We start from the raw sequence: 22,500 nt of genomic DNA on the forward strand, positions 1-22,500 counted from the left end.
TTTTGAAGTGCTATAGGGAGCAGGACGAGCTACTTAACAAAATGCTGAAAACCGTGGCAAGAGCCTCGCCCGTGCCAGGGCTTTCTGGTGCAGGCAGGGCTGGCAGGGTGTTGTACAACCCATGTGCAGAGGACACAACTACACCTCAGGTCGCACAGCACTTGGAGGGCCACATGCCTTGCACTTCACCAGGCTGAAAGAGTAAGAACAAACAGAGCAAGAAGTTTTACAAGGTGCTACACACTAAGTGTCTGCATCTGATTCCCACTCCCAAGCGTGCTGGTGTGCAAGAGCATGTAGTTCATATACCCGCAGTCTTGTCTGGATGTGACTGCTACACAGCTTATGGCTGGAAAGACCCCGATTAGCTTCCAGGGAATTTTCTGTCTGCACACATAACCTGCCGTGGGACGCACCTGAAAATGTTACAGCCCACCACCCGAATCACCTGAGATGAGGAGTGGTGCAACAATAAAACTGGGCATAAGTATATGTCCTGCCCAGTATTCACTGCTCCTGGGTCACTGGGTTTTTTCCATTTGTTTTAAACTGGACACATCACTTACAACCTGTCAAGGAAACAGTCTGTATGGAATTAATCCACTAGAAATGACGTTCGCATTCTCCTCATAGCAAAATTTAACCAGCCCTGCAGATTCAGCTGGGATCTGGGAACCACACATACTGGCACAAACTTGATGCAGAACTCTGTGTCCAGTACCTCATTCTAGTTTGTGCTGCCACATGTTTGTGGTGGCGAGGTCCAAACATGCTTCTAATATGGTGGCAATTTGTTTTCCTCAATTGCACAAGCACTGCAACTCCCAGGCATCACAGACCCACTGCAGTTCCTCGGGGGTGACAGACCAGTTGGCGAGATCTATTATATTGGGACTAAAATGCACGTTTTAAAAACAAGCGCGGTGGTATCAATTGCTGTCCCTCTGCCACCAGCTTTGGGGAAGCAAACCCAGAGGGATCTGTCAAATTCAGAAAGCCAGGCAAAAAAGCAGAGGAGCCATGTCTGCACAGTCTGGTTTGCAGTGTTTTATTCTCAGCCTCCCACCAAAAAAAAAAAAAAATTAAGGAAAAATAAAATAAAAATCAGGCTCAGATCCGTAAGCTGCTTTGTGTGGCACAGAATAACATCTGCAGAGAGCAAGGGGCTTGCTCTGCAGGCCACAGGTTGACCCTCACCATGAGCCAACACTAACAGAGGAATTCGGACATTAAGCTGTGTTTTTATTTGAAACACCAAATGCAGCTTTCTTCTCTTTCTAGATATAACCGTTCACCAGAACACAGCACAAAGTACGAGTCTCTTTATATAACACATAAGCGAAAATATTAATTGATACAGAAGATATATTTATAAACCAGCCTTTATTTTGCTCCCCCTCCTCCAATAAACCAGCTCCTAAATTAACAGGCCAAACACACTGCACCACCGACATCCAGTTCCTTTCTCTGCAAGTAAATTTAACTGTGACCTCAGTAGACTGGCATCTAACACGAAGATTTTAGTTTTCATTTTACCTTATTTCTGGCTCTTTCATGGCAAAGTGGTTGCCTGAGCTCCCCCATGCACGGGCAGACAGGCACCTCACACCTATGCACAGCTCAAGCCACCCCACACCTGGTGAGTGTCATTACAGCCAGGGCAGAAGAAAGCCCAGTTATCTGCAGGCTAGCGCAGTTTTCTGTCAAAGTGCTTCACCTTGTGCATGAACGTCACCGAATTTCAGATTTGCATCATATTCCTCCTCAGCACATTGTACACGTGTTACCTATCCATTTCCTTGGATCAAACAGCAAGCTTGGGGAGACTTTTGAATATTTGTTATTAACATTTCCAAGGCACAACTACACTAAATCCAGCTGTTTGTTTTATGCCTTTTCTTTAATTCCAACTACACATTAACAAGAATTATTAGACTGCATGGCACTGCTTCAGGAACCACAGGCACTGCTCTGTGAGGGAGAGACATTTATTATGCTGTGGTCAAGTACCTGATAAGTATTATCAGAAGATGTGACCTAGGTTTACCTCCCCCCAAAAGACAATCTTGTGTCTTTCTCCAATCTCCTGTCCTCTTTGCAAAACAAGAATCCAGTTTCATTTTCCAGAGGATTTTGGTCAAAATTACTGGAGGGGAACAAGTCTGAATCTCAGCTGAGGACACAGTACAAACAGCAAACTGGAAAGAGATAGAAAACAAAGCAGTTTGGTTTGTGTGACATGGGAAAGAGCACGTCATAGGAAACTGAGTGAGAAGAAAACATATAAAATCAAGTAATTTTAATGTAGAAGTAAAAAAAGAAATGGCTAAAAATTGTGTCTGATTGCTACCAATAACTCCAAGAATATTGTTTAGCAACAAACTGCTAATGACCACTTCCAATTTTCATCCAAAGCTATGAGTGGACAAAGCAAAAATGTTAAATTCCTGTGGTGAACAGAAGGCATATAGATTTTGGTTAATCAAATGCAATTCTGCTGGTATTTTTCCCTGCATGAATCCAAACCTGTCAAAATTACTTCTCAATCGCAGTCGAGAGGCCGGCAAGCTTTTAGCCCAGACCTGAATGTCCTGCCCAAAGGGCAGGCAGCCTTCCTCCCCCTTCTCTTCCTGTGGGTCTGGGCCTCGCCAGCCTTCGACAAGAGGACGGAGGTCTCAAGATATGATTTCTTACATGAACATCATCACCACCTCGGCAGAGGAAGGAGGCATCCATCAGCGTCCTCGCTGAACAACAGGGCAGCTGTAATCCATCCCTGCCTGGTCCCCCAGCCCGCAGGGGCCGGTCAGCACACCTGTACTACATGGGGTATGCTCTTCCTCCCCCTTGAAGGCAGGCAACATGGGCGAGAAAATACAGAACAAAGAAGAAGGGTACAGCATAGCAGGCTTCCTCACATCTGACAGTTTTTCTCCTCCTCCCCTCTTTTCTGATTTTCCAAGAATGAGGAGGAAGATGTTTATCGTGGTTTTATATACATATAGCTCATAAAGCATGAAAAAAAAACCCAAACCATATATATATATCACTTTTTAATCTGATCAGATGCTGCAAGCAGCAGGATACAAAAATAGATAATGAAAACAACAACAAAGCCCCTGCAGTTTTGAAACGTGCAGTTATCTGCTCCTTTCCTACTCCTCCAACCTTAAGTATGTATTTTTATATGTAAGAAAAACAATGCAATAAAAAGGCATAAATTTCAGACAAGTATGCAATCATGCCTGCCTGCATCTGATGCTCCAAACCCAGCACGTCTGGAAAATGGTTCAAGTGGAACAATATGAACAAACACTTTGCCCGGTGGTTCACATCACCCACGACCACTCCAAATCCTCTGAACTTTGGCCAGTCGTCTCCCTCTGTTAATCTTTGAGTTGCTTAGGAAGATTTAACTGTCTTATCAAAAATTCAGACTCTAGTCTGGGGCTCAGACCCTATAGCCTATAAGCTCCAAATAACAATAAACCAGTGATGCTAGTGTACTTCAAGCATTTTAGACTGGATGTTCAAACGTAAGGATCATTTCTCTCCCTCAAATCTAAGCTCACAGGCAGACTTGAGCAGTGACTGCTAGATGTGGGTACAGTTGGTAGGTACAACGCAGAGGTGCCCTGCTGCCGCACCTCGGTCCCTGAAATAGCAGGGTGCTGCATTAAAGCAACGCGCCTCTGTTTCCCACACCAGCAAGCAAGCCCAGTGTCCGTGCTGAACCAGGCAAACCACCGTCCTGGTGGCAGCCACCCTTGAAACTGTTTCTCGACAAGCATTATCCTGTCCCGTAACACAAACGACTCATCCCTAATCTAATCACTGCAGCTAGAAGAAAAGAAAGTGTAAGTAAACGTATACGTTGCATACTGCAGGATGGCATTTTTGAAGGTTGCCGCTGCTACAGAGTGAGAATCAGAGCAAAAGACTGAACAGGTAAATATAAATCTACAGGCAGAAGAAAAGCAGGAAGGTAACTGCAAGCAGTTGCGTATGCCTCAGCTTTAACAATGCTAGCAAATCTGTAACCAGAAATCTTTTAATTCTGCTGTATTTGATAGATTACAAATCCTCTCCTAAAAACTCCTGAAAGCAGCTTACAGTTCAGACAAATAACTATTTTGCAGCGGATGACAAGAGACCTAAGAACGGAAACGATGGAATAATAGCTCTGTAAGTAACACAGATTTCTTGAATGCAAGAGGCAGAAAAGAAAAAATTCGTACAATTCAATGAGCAGTTCACAGCTGGAAATCCTATGAGACCTGTTTTGGTTAACAGTGAATTTTTTTTAAAGGCAGCAAGCATACTTTGTCAGAAAATAATTAAAAATCTTCAGGAGCAAAGTGTCTCAGGAAATAAGACACGCCTCCCACTCCTGATGACTTTCTTTTTTAAAATGAACTGACGTCTTCTCTGTGCTCCAAGATGAGACAAAGAATTCAACTAAAACCAAAAAAGGTAGGAGTACTGCAATTAATACCCCCTGAAATGGTTGCCTTGCTTGGAGTAGGGGCACAGGGGAACAATTTGCTCCCCGTCAGTTATCTTCAAGACACATTGCTCGGCCGCGGTAGGCACAAGCAAGGTGCTCACCAGCTCGTGTTTTTCTCAAGGAGGGAGCTCATCAGCTTTTGATTTCAGTTTTCACCTCCGGTGCCCCACGAGCAGCCGCTGGCCCTCTGCTCCATGCCTCCCCAGGGCCAGCAGACCCAGCTGCCTGCTGCCATGCGGGACGCCCGCTGGAGGAGCGAGAGCGGAGCAGGCCCGCTGAGACTCACTGCTCATTTGGAAAACAAGTCACGTGCAAGCCGAGTTCATTTTAGGCTATTCTACAGGAGCCACCATCCAACACAACCGTGCAGAGCGGAGCCTGTGCTGGGGAGAGCACTGCCGCTCTGGGGTGAAGCAGGCCCAGCTGGGCACAGTTCTCGGTCCTCTCCGGAGCAGCCCTGGAAGAGCAAAGCAGAGCAGGCACAGCACAGGACTGGAGGAGCTCCCAGGCAGGGGCCGGCACTGTCCCTGTAAGACAGCCTCCTGCACGTACACAGCCGCTGCCCGAGCAGCAAACAAAGCTGCAGAGAGCCTGCGCACAGCAGCCCTCCGCTCATGCCATCGCAGCACAGGTAGCGGCTGCGGGGAAAACAACAAAACCACCACTACCACGGCAAAAAGGCGGACAACAATCGTGATAAATAACGACCGAGTCATGCACTTCGACAGATCTGCATGCGGCGGGCAGGCGACCCGGCGGTGCAGCAGAAGCCCTGGAAAGGTCAAGTTCACTCCAGCACCTTCTGGCTTAATACCTACAGGAGAAGTTCAAGTGCATGGGTGGGTCTCCCCCCGCTGCCCCACACACGCTCCCCCTTCGAGAGCCCGCCGCCGTGCTGCAACCAGAGGCTGCATCTGCTGTGGCTTCGATGGGGGAGGCGGCCGGTTCGCTGCCTGTGGTTTATAAATAAATGCCGGGGGGGGAAATTAGTGCCATGCAAAGAGAAGTCTGGGTGGCGATTATGGTGTTAAGATCTGCAGTAAAAGCCGCTGTCGGTGAGCGCGGAGCAGAAGGAGCGATGAGGGCGGATGGTTTAGAAGTGCAGTGAGTACTAAGGAGATGGTGTACGCGTGGCAGTGTTTATATGAGAGATCAAAACAGAGCCAAGCCCATCCAGGGAAAAAATGGCGACTACCGGGATGTGGGAAACTAAGACACTGGATTAGTTATTATTTTTAATAAATGTATGCACTGCACATAAGCTAGACACATTGGAAAAGCTGCCGATTCATTCTGAAAAAGCGGTGCGTCTATTACCTGTTATTCTGGGATTTTCTGGCCATGGTGCCTGCCTTTGTTTTCTTTCTGGAATAGTCACTATCGAAGGGTAACACTGATGCATAGCCATGTTCTGCTTCTAGGGACAAAGTCAGCATTAGTGGCAATATATTTTTTCCATGCATTTTTTTCCTCCTTTGCAGGAACGCTAGGGTAAAGAACAGAATTTTTTCCGGTTGATTTGTTTGGATTTTATTCTGGCATCTCTTAAAGAAGCGAGACAAAAAAAATGTAACAACTGGGTAAACCAAAAAAAAAAAAAGAAAGGAAAAAAGTGCCGAAATTAGGAGGATTATTTGAGTGCACATTAAAAACGAGGCGGATCATGCAAACCCTTGTCACGCTGCGCTGGGGGGGGGAGGGGAGCACTGCCATACAATCAACGACTGCCACACACAGAGAAGTGTGAGGTATCCTGAGCGCTGCAACACACACACCATCCCCATCCAGAGCTTGACAAAAAAATAACCGATTTTTTTTTTTAAAAGAAGGCAAAGAGAAGAGCACTGTTCCTCCCCCAGCGCGGTGCCTCTGGCGAAGCCCGGGTCAATCCCGCGGCGCCCGGACAGGTGAGGGCGCGGGGCTGGTCCCCCGGCCCGGGCCGCCCGCCGCCGCCGCACAACAAAGGCCGAGAGCGGCTGGGAGCGCCTGCGGGTGACTGACTGACTGCCCGCCTGCGCCCAGTACCTCGGTCTCTTCTCTCCAAGTACTCGGCCGCTTCCAGGAGAATTAACAGAGAGTTCAATTCCATGGCTGCCTGTGCCGAGCCGAGCCGAGCCGAGCCGAGCCGAGCCGAGCCGAGCCCCGAGCCCCCCGTCGCCCCGCGTCGCGCACCGCGCCGAGTTCACGCGCGGGGGACTTCCAAGCCCCCGGTTATAAGGCACCTCTCTCAACCTACATTTGACACACAGGCGACGGGCAGCCCGCGCCGCCAGTAAGAAATCGCGATTCGGCGCGGGGGCGGGACGCAGGGCGGCAGCCGGGCCAACCGGCAGCCAGAGCACCCCCCCTTTTCCTCTGGCTGGGGCAGGGAATGTTGACAGATCCCCATCTCCCCCTCCGATTGGCTGGCCACTATAGTAACAATTTAGAAGCCGAAGCTTAGCAACAGCACGTGGTGGCCCGGCCCCCGCGCTCGCTGAGTGGCCGGCTCCTTGCATGTTAAGCAGGTAGCGGCCGCCGATTGGTGCGTGAGGCGCCATGCAAATGAGGGAGGGGAAGGAGCCAATGGGGTGGGAGGTGCGTGCCGTGCGGCAGGAGGCGGGGAGGCAGGAAGGGGGGAGCCAATGGGCGGGTGGAGGCGCGGCGTTGCTGTGAGGAAGAGGCAGGCAGAGGGGCGGGGCGGGCCCAGGCTCCGCCCCCGCCGCCCGCCCTCACACGCGCGGGGCGAGACACGCTCGCCTGTCTGAGGAGCGCTTCGGCCGGTGCCGGAGCAGCCACTACCGTTAACGGCAAACCTGCCGCCAGGAGCGCCGGCCTGCTGAGCCGCGAAAAAAAAGAGGGAAATAAAAAAGGAACAAGCGGGGACGGGGGGTGGAGGAGCCCGGCCGCCCCCGCACGCCGCCGCCCCAGCGGCAGGGCCGGAGCCAGGCCTGGGGAGCGCCCACTTCTGTGAAGGAAACCCGCTGCCGCCATAACCGCGCCTGCTCGGCACGGCTGCAGACGCCCGCCCCGGGCCCTGCCGGGCCCCGGCCTGGCGTGCCCCCAGCCGCAGGGCGCTGCAGCCCCCCCCGCCCCCGTCACCCTCATTACCGGCCCGGGTCAGACCGCCACCCCGCGGCCTCCCCCCGCTGGGCACGGGCACGGGCGCGGGCGCCCGCAGCCGCTCCCTCCCGGGGCTCACCACCCGGGGCTCCCGCCAACGCTCCCCGGCCCGCCGCGCTCGAGCGGGCAGCGCTGAGGGAAAGCGAAGCCCCGCCCCTCCCGGGCGGGCTGCGCATGCGCGCGGGGGCGGCCGGGGCGGGGAAGGGGCGCAGAGCCGCTTGACCGGAAAAGAGCCCGGCGGAGGGGAGGCGTTTGCGGGGCAGCGGGGCGGCGCGGGTCGGTTGTGCCGCCGCCGCTCCGCCCTCTCGCTGGTGAGGGCCGCGGCGGCAGGGGCCTTGAGCCGTGCCAGCCGCTGGGCCTGCGCCGCAGCGCCTGTTGTCCCATCAGCGTCGGGCGGTTTTCACACAAAAAAAGTACTGTTTTTCCCTGTGTATTTTTCCCGAGCGTGCTGCTCACTCCAGGCCGTGGGGAGGGAAGCGTGGCCTGGGGTCACTGCTAGCCCCAGAGACTCCTGCAAGGAAGGCGAGGGAAGTGGGGCAGCAGGCCACGAGCAGATGTCTCCTCATGGCAGCGCCCGGTGAGCTTGGCAGGCGTCGAGAGCAAAAAAGCAGCTTCCTCCCTAGGCGTCAGCAAATGGAGGGCCCTGGGCATCACCAGGCCCTTGGGTTGGGTCCTTGTGCATGTTAAAGCAAGAAGGGGGCTCTTGGTGTGCCCACTGTGGAATTTACCACCAGCACCAGTGCGGGAGGGGTTTCCTAAAGCTAGCTGCTGTTTCAAGCAGATTTAAATTCTCTTTCTTCATCCCGTCAGGGCTGTAAGTAAGTCAGAAGAATGTCAGCATATGACTACAACTGAAGGAGAAGTGTCCTGCGCTCGTAGTGGAAAGTATGGCAAGAAATGCATCGGAATGAAAAAGACGATACAAATGGGATGCCAGAGATGCTGTAAAAATGTGTCTGGCACATACATCCGTGACCCCTTACAGTGCACATGCAAGAGAGGAAAACAGCAGTACTGCAAAAACATGCACGGAGATTTAAAAGAATTACTAAACTCTACACAATAGTCTAACCTGCTGAAAACAGAAACACTGGAAGGCTCTCAGAAATGCAGTCAGAGTTACTGCCAGCTTTCCAACCCTTGCCAGCATATTCAGCTGCCTTTCGTCATTTGGATACACAGAAGCCATCTACCAGAATAGCCTGGCTCCTGGCATACAGGCTGAACAGGAAGGAGCTCAGCACCTTTCCTGTCCACAGCATCCTATTTGCACTGCTAACTTTGCCTCCTTATCTCAGATAGCTGCTGCACAGCTGTTGCCTAAAACTGGTTGGTTTTAACATGAGCAAGGAGTTTTAAGCTGTGCTGTGATCACACATTCCTACATCTTCAGGCCAAAAGTGCTGAAGCCTGTAATCAGTCCTCCTGCAGAATAGCACTTACGCACACAAGTGGTCCCATTGATTTTAATTGAACTATTTGAGTAAGAGCTATTCAGCATATAGGAGGGTTGAAGAATATTGTCGTCTGTTTATTCCTTGGCAAAAGATATCAGCTACAGTTTCCTTTTAAGAGGGTAATAGTGATTCAGATTAAAATAAGGATTATGCTTTAGTCTTTTTACAGGGTTGTGTTAAAACTACATATACATTACACCTGATAATTTATTAGTCTGTATCTTGTTGCCTCAGATATGCAAGTGTAACGTGGCTCTTGAACATTGCTGAAACACAGATCACATTTTACTGCCGTTTGGTCCAGGCATCAGGGATGAGACAAAATACAAGGCTGTGAAGAAAGCAGCATTCTGACTGTAATTTAAGAGAATTTTATATCTGCTTGGAAAAAGTCTGACTCCATGAATTACAAGGTAGAAGAGAATTTGGTCCGTAGATTGCAACGGTGAAAAAATTGCTGTAACGTTTTCCACTTGCTGCTTGAACTGTTGAAATTCTGCTGCATGTGGGTGAGACTACTGTTTTCACTATAAACCCATTGAAATTTATGGCAGTTTTGCTGTTTAATTAACTGGAAGTAGGTTTAGACACTATTTGACATTGCTTTCTGTTACGAAACAGCATGAAACCATATATGTGTAGGTCTGTGTTGTCCGCACAGCAAATAAAGTTCCCTTTGCCTGACCACATGTGTAGGGCATGTAGTAAAGAAAATGCAAAGATGTACAGATAAGGCACCATTGTTCTCTAGCCACAGAGATCTAGTAGTACCTCAGATTTTCAGAACATCTGTATTTCTTTGTATATGTGTCTAAATGTTTCTTAAACTGTTTTGTACGTGCGCTGTGGAATCAGGCATATGTCCAGAAAGGAAGATGAAAGTGCTAGGTATATAAATGCACCTGGGTGAAAGTGGGATACGCTTGTATGAAAGGCCAGGATTCAGGTATGGATTTACTGAGGCTCTGAACGCCTGAAGCTTCTCCCGCTCCTCCCCACCACACTATGAACACACACCGTTTGCCTCCAGAAACACAGGAGTTCAAACAAGCGTAGCACTGCGCTGGGGCAGTGCTTCGGGAGGGTGCATAGCCTGCGCTGTGCGCCCCACCAAGCACTGCCTTCACCAGACACTCCTCGGTGCTCGGTCCGATCCGACTGCTGGGTCTCGCTCCCCAGCAGCTTCAGCCCTCACCCTCCCCTGCAGCCCCTGGGACCCAAACCCAGCAACCTAACCTCTGCTGAGGTAAAAACCATCAGACTCAATGTGATTGCTCTTTCTGCTTTTAAATGTGGACAGAGGTATTTTGAAGACAGTTGTTTTAAGGTGATTGAGCCCCATTTCACATTGATATTGGCACCTTCCAAGGCCCTGTGCTTCCACACTTCCCTGCAGGGAAGGGGTGCTTTGGGAAGAGAGGGGCCACTGAAGCCAGCTGGACTATGTGTGTGTGTCATGCAGTGCTGTTAAGGACTGCAAAATAGGGACCAGTGCAGTCACAAAAGCCAGCTGATTTCTCTTTATGGTGGCTCTCGGCCTCAGGAGTCATAAACTGTATTAATCTGCTTGAGCTATGAGCATGTGTGTAACCATACACCCCCACACATACACACACAGCCCCTGCTGATGAAATCCGGAGTAAACCCACACGCATTTAGGAAGGACAGTGTATGGTTTGGCTCATACCAAACAAATGCTGACACACATTTACCTGTAGTTGCGTCAAAGGAGCTTTCGGTACAGTGTACAACAATGTGTTAGGGAGTACCGAGCAGTTTTACCACGATTATTCCTTCTAGAGAGAATTCAGCTGAGTCCTTCTCAGGAGGCACCATAAAAACTTTTAAAATACCTGGAATGAATCGTTCTGGATGTGTTTTTATTTGTGCCAGTGAACCAGACTAGCTTTGGTGGTGTCAGCATGGGTGCGGAGGTGTAAAATAGGTGTGAAAGAAGATCAACGAAATTACTTTAAGAACTGAAGGGCAGGCTCTAAGATATACATGTGCTCAAAGGCTTTGCAGATTTGCGTCTCTAAATAGCTTTTTTCCATTTCTAAGAGCAAGCAGCAGGAACAGCTGAGTGCTAAAGAAACAGCTGGCCTTCAGTGATAAGGGGTAGCTGTCACTTCATGGTGAAGTTTGAAAAACTTTATATTTAGAAGCAGAAGGGAGAGCCATCAGCAGCCACACCCCACAACCTGCACTGTTTGCAGTTTCTTCACTGCCTGCACTTTGTGATTGGAGTGGTAGTATTTACATTTTTAAATGTTACAACGCCTTTCTTTTCCAAAATCCTTCCTGTGGCGTGACATGGCACATGAGATCAGCGACATCAGAATTGCTGACTGCCCTGAGCTGCGATGAGGGCAGAGCTCTGAAGTTGAGGATCCATAATTCAAGCAACTTCATACACTATTCCCCACGTACAGCCTTAAAGAAATAATTAGGCCTTCCATGCTGTTCAGATTTGGCTCATTGCAGCTACTGCATGTTTCTTTCCTCCATCTTTTAAAATTCCTTACTGTGTCTTATCCAGACGTCCAGAAATAACCTCCTTCACTGTGCCTTGGAGTGCATCCCCCTGTTTCCTTAAGTGTTGCAAGGCTTAGGTAACTAGCAAAGAGTTAGTTGTCTTCCCTCACAGGAGGGGATCTGCACTCAGAGCTGGCACTGACAAGTTTCAGCTCCCTGTCTGAGCTTCTCAAATCCCATTTAATTTCTTATCATCTCACCTGTGATTCACATCATTAACTCTGTTTCCTAGATGCAGAAACCAAAACACCTGAAAGTTGAATAGAAAGAAGTTTCAGAAGTAACAATTTTGTCAGCGCTGAAGCCCAATTTGAGACACTCTTGATTATGTCTACCCTGCAAATAAAGCAGGGCCAAAGACCATTCTCCATCCCTGATCTCAAATGGCAGATGTCACTGCAGCCGCTTGGCCCTGCATCTCCTCTGGGCAGCTACGGGTGCACATGTGGCTTTTAGTCATCACTTTATTTTATGTGTGGTTTGCTTTTAGTTTGGGGTGGGTTTTTTAAGTTCAAAGTGCCTGAAGATGTGTGGCAGCCCATCAGCTGCTTTCAGAGCTTAAAGCTGCGGTTATGTGACACGAAGGTATGTGGGGTATCAGGGTTAATGAGTAACCGCTACAACATTGAAGGACTGTGTAGTGTGGAGGAGTCGTGTCTGTGCAGTCTCATCCTTGTCTAGATTGGTCCTTGACCTGTCATACCCCTTGAACTGTACCCAGGCAGAGGCTTGGAGAGTAGCTTGGTCCAAGGACCACGACAAACAGATAAACAGTAGAGATACTGTGGGGTCCTATGGACCCGAGAGACTCCCATGCGTTTGGGTTGGTGGGCTCTCTGTGTGATGCTCGGTAGCCCAGCTTGCTGCCTGCTCTTGACCAGTTGTTTGCTGCACTGCTTGAATCGCTGGCTTTCCCAAAACAATTGAATTTCTCCTGTTTTTGTTTGGGATTTAGCGAGGGTTTATGAAATGCTATGGAACAAACATGCTTGAAAGTAAAATCTGGAAAAAATAGTATTTCAAACTGAATGCCAGTCCCTTGTAACATTCATTTCTTCTTAATTGCTGTATTATGAAAGACAACATTTGTATCTTAGCGTCCTTGAGAGTTTGGCTGCAGGGCCCTCGAATGCCCCTCTCTGCCAGCGCTCCCCGACCAGCGAGACGTGCAGTACCCTGCCGCCAGGCCCTGCAGCCATTTCTGTGATCAGGCATGAAATTATTCTTAACTGATTGAAGTGAGGCATAGATTGAAAAGCTTGAGAGACACTGATTTGCTCCATCATCCTGCTCCACCTCAAGTCTGTTTCACCTAAACCATGCCTGGCAATTTTGGATAGCATCATTCTAAAAATCTTTGCTGATGCTGCCGCGTTCAAAGCACTTTTTGTAAAGGCAGTGGTATCACTGCTTTCATTTTAAAAGACAAAAAGGAAATGAGACATAGGCGAAATAACTGGCCAGTGTCACTCAGCAAAGGCAAGGGAAGAGCTGGGAGGATGACTAGGTGTTCCAGTCCCCAGTCCAGCATGTTGGGCATTATGATACGCTGCAGAGGAAGGATTTGTTATATGATTTTGGATCTGAATCTCAGACATGTCATGGCCTTTTTACATTCCCTTGGCGTAGGAAAGGGGCCTTGTGTATTTGTATTGCATTAAGTTTCCACAAAATATATAGACTAGTGCAGTACAAAGAGGCTTTGAAGAAACTGTGACGCAGACCCACTTTGTGTTAGAGTGCTTTTGGGGTGCATGGGCATCTGCCTGAGGTCACTGCTTGAACGAGCTGATAAATTAAACATTTCTCCTTCATCCGATAAAATTTGCAGTCAAGCCTTCTTGTTAGGTAACTTTGATATAAGCTCATCATATAGCAGTAAAAGCATATTCTACCTCACTGTGATCATCTTCTAAGCTGCCTTGATGCTTAGCACCACTGTTGCAGTCCAGGACAGAGAGAGAAACAGCAGGGTTGTGTACACGTGGTAGCAAATGCAGCTGAAACCAGTCTGCCTTTGGCAAACACAATGTCCACTTTAAGAGGACAGGGAGGCAGCTGTGGGCTTTATGAATAAAATCAGTCAGTGGTAACACAGTCTCAATGGCATCTATCCTCTGAACATAAAAAAATAACATTTTCTTACCCAAGATACCTGTTTCCTGTGTATCTGTGCATCATGTCTGCTGAGTTTATAGGAAGAAGCTCCAATGAATTGTATTGCTCTTTGGTCTGAAAATCCATCTAGATATGGAAGAATGAGTTCACACGTCCTGTGGAGACCAACAACAAAGTAGTTAGCAGCCATTAGTTTACAGAATATTTATTACAGATGAGGAACCAAGAAAGAAAAAGTTATATTTACAAATTTAAGCACGGAGATTGCTCACCTGGGTGCTTGGACATCCAAAATCAACTGAGTTGTAAATCTGGGTAAATCAGATTTTGAGATGAGAAGGAAATTAGAGGTGGACTCCTGATGTCTTTTCATACAGCCGTTCTCCAGGAGCCAAGCTATGTGCATACGTATATGGGAGAACAGATTTTTGTTTATCAAAGAACAGACATCTGCAACATATTTATAGGCCTGCAGTAAGTATATAAGCAAATTGTTGAGTTCTATTCCCAGCAGGAAAAAATTAATGCCTAATGTGGCTGATGCAAATCTACTACCAGCCATAGGATTCTGTCACTTACTTGTATTAGCCATGATGGGTCCAGGTGAATCTGTGACGGGAAGATCGTAGGTGCATCCCATATTGTACAGTAATGATAATACTCTGCATTTCTGTAGCGTGTCCAACTCACGCATTTTAGACTGCTTAGTCAAGATTTGCCAGTTCACGCCCTTAGTAGGTATTAGACATTAGGTAAATAAAATGCTGTTCAGCTGAGTGAGGGAAGGAATCAGTATTGATCCTGAACCTCAGACTGCTAGTATAGTTGGGCCAGTATTACCATGGTAGAGATAAGAGAGCTCATACATCAATACACACGCTCGAGAGAAGATCAAAACAGCCCAGGTGGTAAATAACCTGGACAATTGCCTGCAGGACCTAAAATTAGAGCTCAGCACAAAGACTTGGCAGGTGAATAGTCAGCAGATGCCGTCTTACCTCTCTATTTGCTTTGGAAGATTGGGTCTGACCCAAAACATGTTGAAATCAGTTTGTATCTTCTCTTATTTCGGTAGGCTATCCACCAGGCTCTAATCAGTTGTGGGCCTAATTAAATGATTTTCCTCATTGCAAGCTAATTACTCCTATGGAGAAATGAAACAATGTTAAATGAGCACTCTATAGGAACTGCATCTGTAACGTATGGTTTAGAATAAAAAATTATGGGCTTGATTTCACACTGTCTTACATAGTCTGTTATTCCAGATAAAGCAAGTACAATTTCCCACTCTCTTTTATTGGTGTAAGTACGGAAACCGAGTGAAGAGTCAGGCAGAATGACTCTAACAAGCTCCCTTCGTTATGCAAAAAAAAGCTAGTGCAAGCAGGAAATCATCGGCTTTCAGCATCCAAGAGAGGAAGAAGCAATGCATTTAAATTGCAGCAAGGAGGTTGGATATCAGCAAAATGTACTGACAGTGAGGACAGGGAGGCACTGGGCTGGGTTACCTGCGGAGCCTTTGGCACCTCCAGCATGAGAAGCCTGCGAGAGGTTTGGCTCCAGCCGCGGACAGGGGATGGAGCACCCGGAGATGTCCTGGACTGCTCTTGCCAGTGACTGGTTGGAGTTTTGCACCAGTCCAGAGAAAAATGCAAGGTACAGGACAAAGACAAATTCAGTGCCATCACCTGAATGGCAAAGCAGGTAATGTGAAATGTGAAATCTGCAGTAATTAATTAGATAATGGGAAATTGATCATGCTAATGAGTATGTAAGTGTTGGTAGACTCTAACCATCGCTGTGTGGATGGAATTGATTTAGTGAATACTTTTTTCAGGGATCGCAGGTGGGAGGCTGCGTAGGTCTGGCCAACCATGATCGTATGTGGTGCTTCCCTGTAATACTTCCCAGCTAGACCTTCAAGCTGAGTGTTGGTTTTGGTGTTTTCCTTGAGGCGCTGAATTCCAGCAAAGGGAAGATCTTTGCTTAACAACCCCAAAACACTTCTGTGATGGGGTGGAGGGGACAAGGAATGGCTTCCAAAAGGCACAAACTTTCTGAAAGCAACCTTGCATGCAAAAACAGTATCGCTTAGGCTGCTCTGTCTATTTGGGGACCAGAATCTAAGATGCTGTAGCACATAGTGGTTAGGACCCAGCCTTATGGGACCCACACAGCACTGTGTTTGCTAAATGTGGTGTCTGCTAAATGGGGTGTCTGCAAAATGCAAAACTTACAAAGGGAAATCATCCTCAGGCAGATGTTTACCGTGGAAGTGTCATGTGGAGTGCCACGTCCTTTGTGTTGATGCACTGATTTTAGCATTGGGAGAAAATTTCAGTAACAAGGTGCAAGTGAGGTGGAAGAAACTGGGGAGTGGGACGGAGAATTTAACTTACTTGGTTTATTTGTTTTCCTTCCAGCTTTCCACAGGTCTATTTTTTTGCCTTGTACTTGGCTCTGTGTCTCTGATCCCGTCTGTCCTGTTTTTGTTCGCCTTCCTTTGTTGCCGATGGTTTCACGCTGGTTCCATTCCTCTCCTTTCGTGTGACACAGATTCCCTGCCTGAGCCACGTCCAAGGTGTTGGACTCCCTGCAGTTACGGCACAGAGACTTGGTGCCGAGGACATGACTTCCTGCTTCACTGACAGTGTCTGCATTGTGTAAGTAAGCGTATGTTTTACCAGCCCACAGAAGAGAAGTTTCAGGGCATTACTTAATGGATTCTCCTTTTTCTAACTTGTCAGGACACTGTCAGCTCTTCACCTCTTCTTTATTGCTGGTCTCTTGGTGTCTACAGGAGGCCAGGGTCCCACTATTCTAGATGAACTACACACGGTGAGAGAGCTTTTTTTAATGTGAAGACCTTACAGTCAACATGAAGAAAACAGGCAAAGGTATGAGAAGGTTGTTATGAATAAATCTTCCCTATGCAGAGGGAAGTAGAAACCCAGAGAAGTCCCCAGATCTCATTACTAGAGGTAGTGAGACACCTGTAGTAACTTGGATGCCTCAAGTCCAGTTCAAGGCTTTCACCACAAAATGGTCCTCCTTCTCTTCACTGGGACCAGTGTAACATAGGGATGGATTTTCACTTTTGCCTCCCATTTGGATATGCTAAGGATGGTAGAAGGTGGACCCATATCAGACGACTGCCACAACAGCACTAGGACAGGGCATTTCACCACTCACTCACTCACTCACATGGGAAAGTCTAAGTCATGCCCAGTCACTCTGTCACCTCTCTGTTTTTGAATGAAATGATGAGGGTTGTTTAAAAGTGTTATGTATTTTGGCAGTTATCCCAGGGGGTGAGAAGATGGGTAGAAGTATATTCCCATATAAAAAAAGATAGCTGTAATATTCAGAGGTGCACTGATGAGACTTAAAGCTTTAACTTCTAATAAACTTCTGTCTGGAGTTTGAAGGCACCCCTGATCTACAGCTATAAGGGATTGTAATTAACATTGAAACTCCCGTGAACTCAGAAAGTCCCTGAAGACAGGTAAACTCCGATTGCTGAGCAATAGTACTGCTCACTTCTGAAATGCTTTCATAAACTACTCTATAAATATGAATGAACGAAGGGTGACACAACTCATACAAAAGGTGGCTTTTGTCGAGACTCGGGTAGCTGGGACCTGTGCCAAAGGAGGCTGGGGCAGGACTCTGTCGTGGCTGTGTGCGAAGCAGCGCAGATCTTGCACCCAAGAGTTGGTGCTGGGGTACTTTGGCCCTAGTGTGTGGGTCAACAGCGGGGGAATGGGTTGTGCCTGGTGGGGGACAAAACCCGCGGGAGATGGCAGGTTCTTGGTCCACCCCAACTTATTCCACTGTGACTGGCCAAGGACCACACTGTAAGTCTGTCTTGACATCAGGTAGAAAATCCCTATCTTAGGACTTGTTCCTCTGTTTGCAGGCTTGCCTTTGCTTCCCAAACTAAGATATACGCTTTACACTAGACAGGCAGTATGATGGCTTAATGAAGAGGAGGTTGGAAGTAATACCTCAGCGTGACCTCTGCTTTCATTGTCTGTACCTTTGACATCTAATCAAACACATTAAACTATCCAAAATGCACACATCTGGGCTCTTTGTAGAGTATGTTTGTTTTATTTTTTTAAAGCTTTGCTTACCTGTGGAGTCTACTATTTATTGTATGATGCTTTTTGCCACTTAGGCACTATGCTTAATCAGATTTGTAAATGAATTCTCTCCTGGGGTTTCTCTTTGTGTGTTCAGAAAGCATAAAAAGTGTTCATGACACGCTTCAAAACACACACTGGTTACATTAGTCATCCTCTCAGCATAATAGTTTTATGGAGAACACTTTAGGTTAAAAAAACCCACATTTCCTTTAATCCAGTTTCTTTCCCCCACTTTTGATCCCTAGAGTTATGTTACATGTTAGTAAACAGCTACAGCTACGTGACACACAAAGGCTGCAATTGTGATTTTTTTTTTGCTGGGGGACGTTTTGCTGTTTACGTCTTGAAATATCTATTATTAGTTTTTATGATATATTCAACTGAAAACATTTTCATAGAGGAACTTTGCCTTCTTCTGGCAGCTGGAAAGCTGGTTGCAAAAATGAGCACTGCTGAATCATGGCATGCCTTCCGCCTGCTCGCCGTTTCCCCAGCTCGGCAGTCCCAGCCCAGCAGCAGGGCTGGGGCTGGATGGGAAGGGGCAGCTTGGATGGGGAGCACCATCCTCTCCATCAGTGCTGCCCGCATCTTCATGGACAGACCATCCTTCACACCCACTGTGACCCTTCCTGGTCACAGCTCTTTGAAACACCTCCTCGTCAACAAAACACTTCTGGGGCAAACATTGCAATGTAGGAAAGGATTTGAATGGTGGAAAACGTTGCTGATGTTGGTGAGGAAGAGAGGGTGCTCGGCAAGCCCTGCAGTGCCCATTGGCAAGAGGGGAGGACTGCCGTGGCTGTTGAACCACAGCCCGAGAGCTACAGTGACAAGTTGCAGCATTATCACGTTGGGTGTGAGGGGTGCTTTCCAGAAGTCACAGATGAATGTGGCTGCAGTCTTCTCTTTACGCCAGTGGGACCCAGGGAAAATCTCTCCTCCTGATACTGCAAACTCACCCTTGTACTCTCGAGGCAGCCTTATCTGCCCCCCCGACATTGCACACACACACATACACCCCCCCCAATCTCTCGGGCCCATTTTGTTTCACAGGAAACAAGTCGATAAACCACAGCTCTCAATTTCCTAATTATGCAAAAAAGTAGAAACTCCTAAATCTTCAGAAGCTCAGAAATGCTGAAGTTGTTGAAAAAAAAGGCAAAGAAGACCTGAAACCGAATGGGGATTTCACACCGTGGATGTTGGGATCTCATAGACATTACAAAGATGCGTGGTGCTCTCACAGCACACTTACTTTTATGTGTGTTTGCTAGAAGAGGACAGCAGCGCATGGTAGAGAGAGCCCCATCTTTGAGGAAGGACACAGCAGCAGGAAAATCTTTTGTCTGATGGAGCAATCCGTGATCCTGAAAAGAGAAAACATTGTGTTGAGTTGCTGCAGAGAGGAACTTGCGCAGCTCAGTAGGGAGGAACCTGGCTCTAGCACTGCTCTCCAGTGGGAGCATGGGGATTTCTAGACACGTTTTTGACCAGACCACTTCTCTCTCAGCCTCCCTCTTTCCCTGGATCTGTGCCTGCCTCAGAGCTGTGGGATAACCAGATCCCCCAGGACTTCACCCAGTCTGCACCAGTGCAGGCACGTGCAACTGCAATAAATGCATGCGATGGAGCCCCAGCAAGAAGCTGGAGGGCAGCTATGCCCATGCTGTTGCTGCCCCGCAGTCACTGCCCGTCCCGCTGCCTTCACCATGGCTGGCAGAGCATGCTTTTGTGTTCCTGGGGCACCTGGAGGGGCTGAGCTCATCCCATCAGAGCAGCTGCTCGTTCCCCTTCTCCCTGGTTTCACATGTTTGCTCTCAAATCTCCTTCTTGCCAGTGGGTTCATAGCGCATCATTTAAGCCCTTCCAAATTTTCCTGCATTTGGTAACAATTTTGGGAAATGGGAATGGCGTCCAAAGAAATGCACCTGCAGGGTGGGGTGGGCTGGTGGCAAGTGGAGCCTGTCGCAGGGTCCCTCTCCCCACTGCCGCTATCAGGCAGTGCTGCAGCTCGTGGTACCGGTACTTATGGAGCCTGTTTTTTCCCCAATTCCCATATCACAACAGTCTGTACGTGTCTCTAGCTTCTCTCTTGCTCTTTCCTTGCTCAGACATCTGTATTTTTTCCTTTCCCTTGGGGGACAGAGGAGTGACGTGGAGGAAGGAGGATTCCCCGATTCTGGCGTGTTCTGGGAATGAGTGCCACAACTTTCGGCCAGGTGCCAAGAAACCCATGTCATTCACAGGCACAACTCACATTCGTTTCCTTAGCAGCTCCTTTGTTTGCCAGCACATCATCAAGGTCACAGGGAGAGGGGAGGCTGTTCAGGCACTGTTGGCCAGGCTTGCAGGCAGCTTTGAATTTCAGGACCAAATCATGAACCGTGGAGGATTGACTCTGGCAGCAAAGCACGGGCAGGACTTTCTCTTTGCAGCCTGTGCTGCTGCTTTCACATCAAACCGCTCAGGTTCTGTAGGTTAATATTGTTTCCATTTCATGCATGGCAAAACTGTGCTAAAATACCAGTTTGAAAGGCAGGACTGTTGTGAGGACCTGAGCACCTTCCTCCTGAGAAGCGTCCTTGACCTGTGAAAGCCCAGTGGGCTGGAGCAGCTGCGAGCCTGGCAGAGCCACGCTGTCTGCGGGGCAGCTGCACCAGTGTCCTGGGTGAGACCCTGCCGCCCGTCCTGTCCCAGCTCTGCCCCAGCCTCCCTCTCTGTTCCCACGCAGGGAGCAGAGCATGCGGGTGGTGTCTCTGTGGCTTTCCAGTCCCTGCTTTATCCAAGAGGATGTTTGTTTCCTGCAAAGGAAAGCACAGTCAGATATCACGCTAGAGGAAAATAAAACAGATCTACATGGGGCCAAACGGGTATCTTTTACGAGTCTACGTAGAGATTTCATCAGAGATTAACTTGGCTTATCAAACCAAACTCTAATTTTGTCCATCGCTAGTGGACAAGCTCAAGGGACTAACACAGGGACGGGAAGATGCTCAGTTTGTCCACGACGTTGCACGTCACACGAGGCAGTCCCAGTCGGAGCGAGCGTTGGTTCCCCTATATTTAAAATGGAGTGCTGCCACTGACCACACAGAGCTCTGGGGATGGAAAAATACGGTATGAATGCTGGGGATGCTGCACACTCCTAGTGATCTGCTACCGAATGGTGCCACATGGCATCACTGCGTGATGCTCGTCCGGCACATTTGTCGCTCCAATGAAACTTCATTCCTCCAAAACACCACATACGCTGAAGTGGTACAGGTTGTCCTGTATGACTGTGAGAGTCAGAAATTCCTGGTAGCATTAGGTGGATCAGGAGGATGGGTTTTTTAGGTGGGGAGGGACCTTACCATCCCCTCCTAATGGTGGCCTTGGGAGTGATTTGGAGAATCACGTACCAAAGCGTCTCGACTTTACTGGGCTCCTGAATCTTTCTGTTGTCACTTGCAATTGCTTTATCTGTATCTATTGCAGAATGGCCAATAGTGCCCATTTCAGCCTGAGATTGTCCTGTTTCCTTTTGGTTTCCCCTTACAACAGTACACATAGCAACATTTTTGGCCACGTACTTTTTTTTTTTTTAAATTGAGGTATTTCTCATAACAAAAAGCTTTCTAAGTCTGGTTCCTGTTTTCCGTTATTGGAAATATTAATTCAGCAATTACCTTTGCCAAAGATGATGTAGTGCAAGCAGGTGTTGCAGCCTTACTTTCGGCCGTATTTCTGACAGCGATCCTGCTGTTTCAGTAGAAGGCTACCCCATGCAGAGATAGGCTGGTTAGATCAAACTGTACTAATTGCAGAGTGATTTGGAAATCTGTTCCGCTTGCAAACAGAATGAATCCAACACTTTGTAACATTGAATTAACAAAGGTCACATTTCATAAATATTACAGAGCAATTTTCATAGATAATGCAGCAGGCTAGTTAATCATTAGAGCAGTAAACTCCTGACGTAAAGCCATGATGAATAAGGGACATATTTTTACAGCTTCTGTTATTATTGCCTCAGGAATCTTAACCAAAGGCAGCAGAAATTATTAGGGTCCAACATATCTTTAAAATCTAGCCCATCAAATGATATCTGGTCTTCCCAATGGCTTTTGGATTAGAAACTAGAAAATGTAAGAGATTTTAGAATATCAGTCAGATTCTTGATGGGAAAATAAGTGTGTTGGTTTCAGTCCAGTTCTACTGGATTCTGCAATGAAAAAACCAGCCTGATAACTGGTGGGAATCGGCAGAGCTCAGGCTAAGCAGGGATGCAGTTCTCCCTCTTGCTCCAGCTGCTGGAGCTGCTGGATCAGGGCAGAAGAGTTTAGTAAAGATCTCGTTCTGCTCTTAGAACTGACCCCAGAGACTGGCACCTCTCCTGAGACTGGGTCCAGCACCGTTTCTTAGACGGAAAGGTACTCGAGCTACCTGAGCAGTAATCTTGCTGAAGTCTATGGGATTAGCTCTGTAGGGAGGCAGTATTGTACATATTATATGTAAGAGAAGGCGGTGGAATGAATCCTGGGATTACTCAGAGGCGTAAAAACAAAAATCTTGGGCCCGTGTACAAACCAAGGACTTAAAACCAGAGAATGTAATTTTCCAGGATTTAATTAGGCATGTTTTATATCTGATA

At 47.9% G+C, this 22,500-nt stretch overlaps 1 protein-coding gene and 1 long non-coding RNA gene across 4 annotated transcripts in view; one reads left to right on the forward strand and one right to left on the reverse strand.

Annotated features, from left to right (window-relative positions):
* Window positions 1-6,727, reverse strand: part of MXD4 (MAX dimerization protein 4) — a 39,318-nt gene extending 32,591 nt beyond the window's left edge. Inside the window, exons 1-2 of one of the 3 annotated variants that reach the window (XM_072863495.1) lie at window positions 6,533-6,727; window positions 5,825-5,993 (exon numbers count right to left, since the gene is read on the reverse strand). In XM_072863495.1, the coding sequence (XP_072719596.1) occupies window positions 5,825-5,993; window positions 6,533-6,596 (233 nt within the window). In that variant the 5' untranslated portion in view covers window positions 6,597-6,727. The remainder of the gene's footprint in view (window positions 1-5,824; window positions 5,994-6,532) is intronic. The other 2 variants (XM_072863497.1, XM_072863496.1) reach the window with 2 other exon arrangements.
* Window positions 6,728-16,293: 9,566 nt separating this feature from the next.
* On the forward strand, window positions 16,294-17,754 carry LOC140652017 (uncharacterized). The gene is made up of 3 exons (XR_012042630.1): window positions 16,294-16,382; window positions 16,467-16,616; window positions 17,639-17,754. It is a non-coding gene; the product is annotated as an uncharacterized lncRNA (long non-coding RNA).
* The last annotated feature ends 4,746 nt before the right edge of the window (window positions 17,755-22,500 follow it).

Source organism: Ciconia boyciana, chromosome 5 (assembly GCF_034638445.1).
Source record: "Ciconia boyciana chromosome 5, ASM3463844v1, whole genome shotgun sequence".
In the NCBI taxonomy this organism is placed as follows: Eukaryota; Metazoa; Chordata; class Aves; order Ciconiiformes; family Ciconiidae; genus Ciconia; species Ciconia boyciana.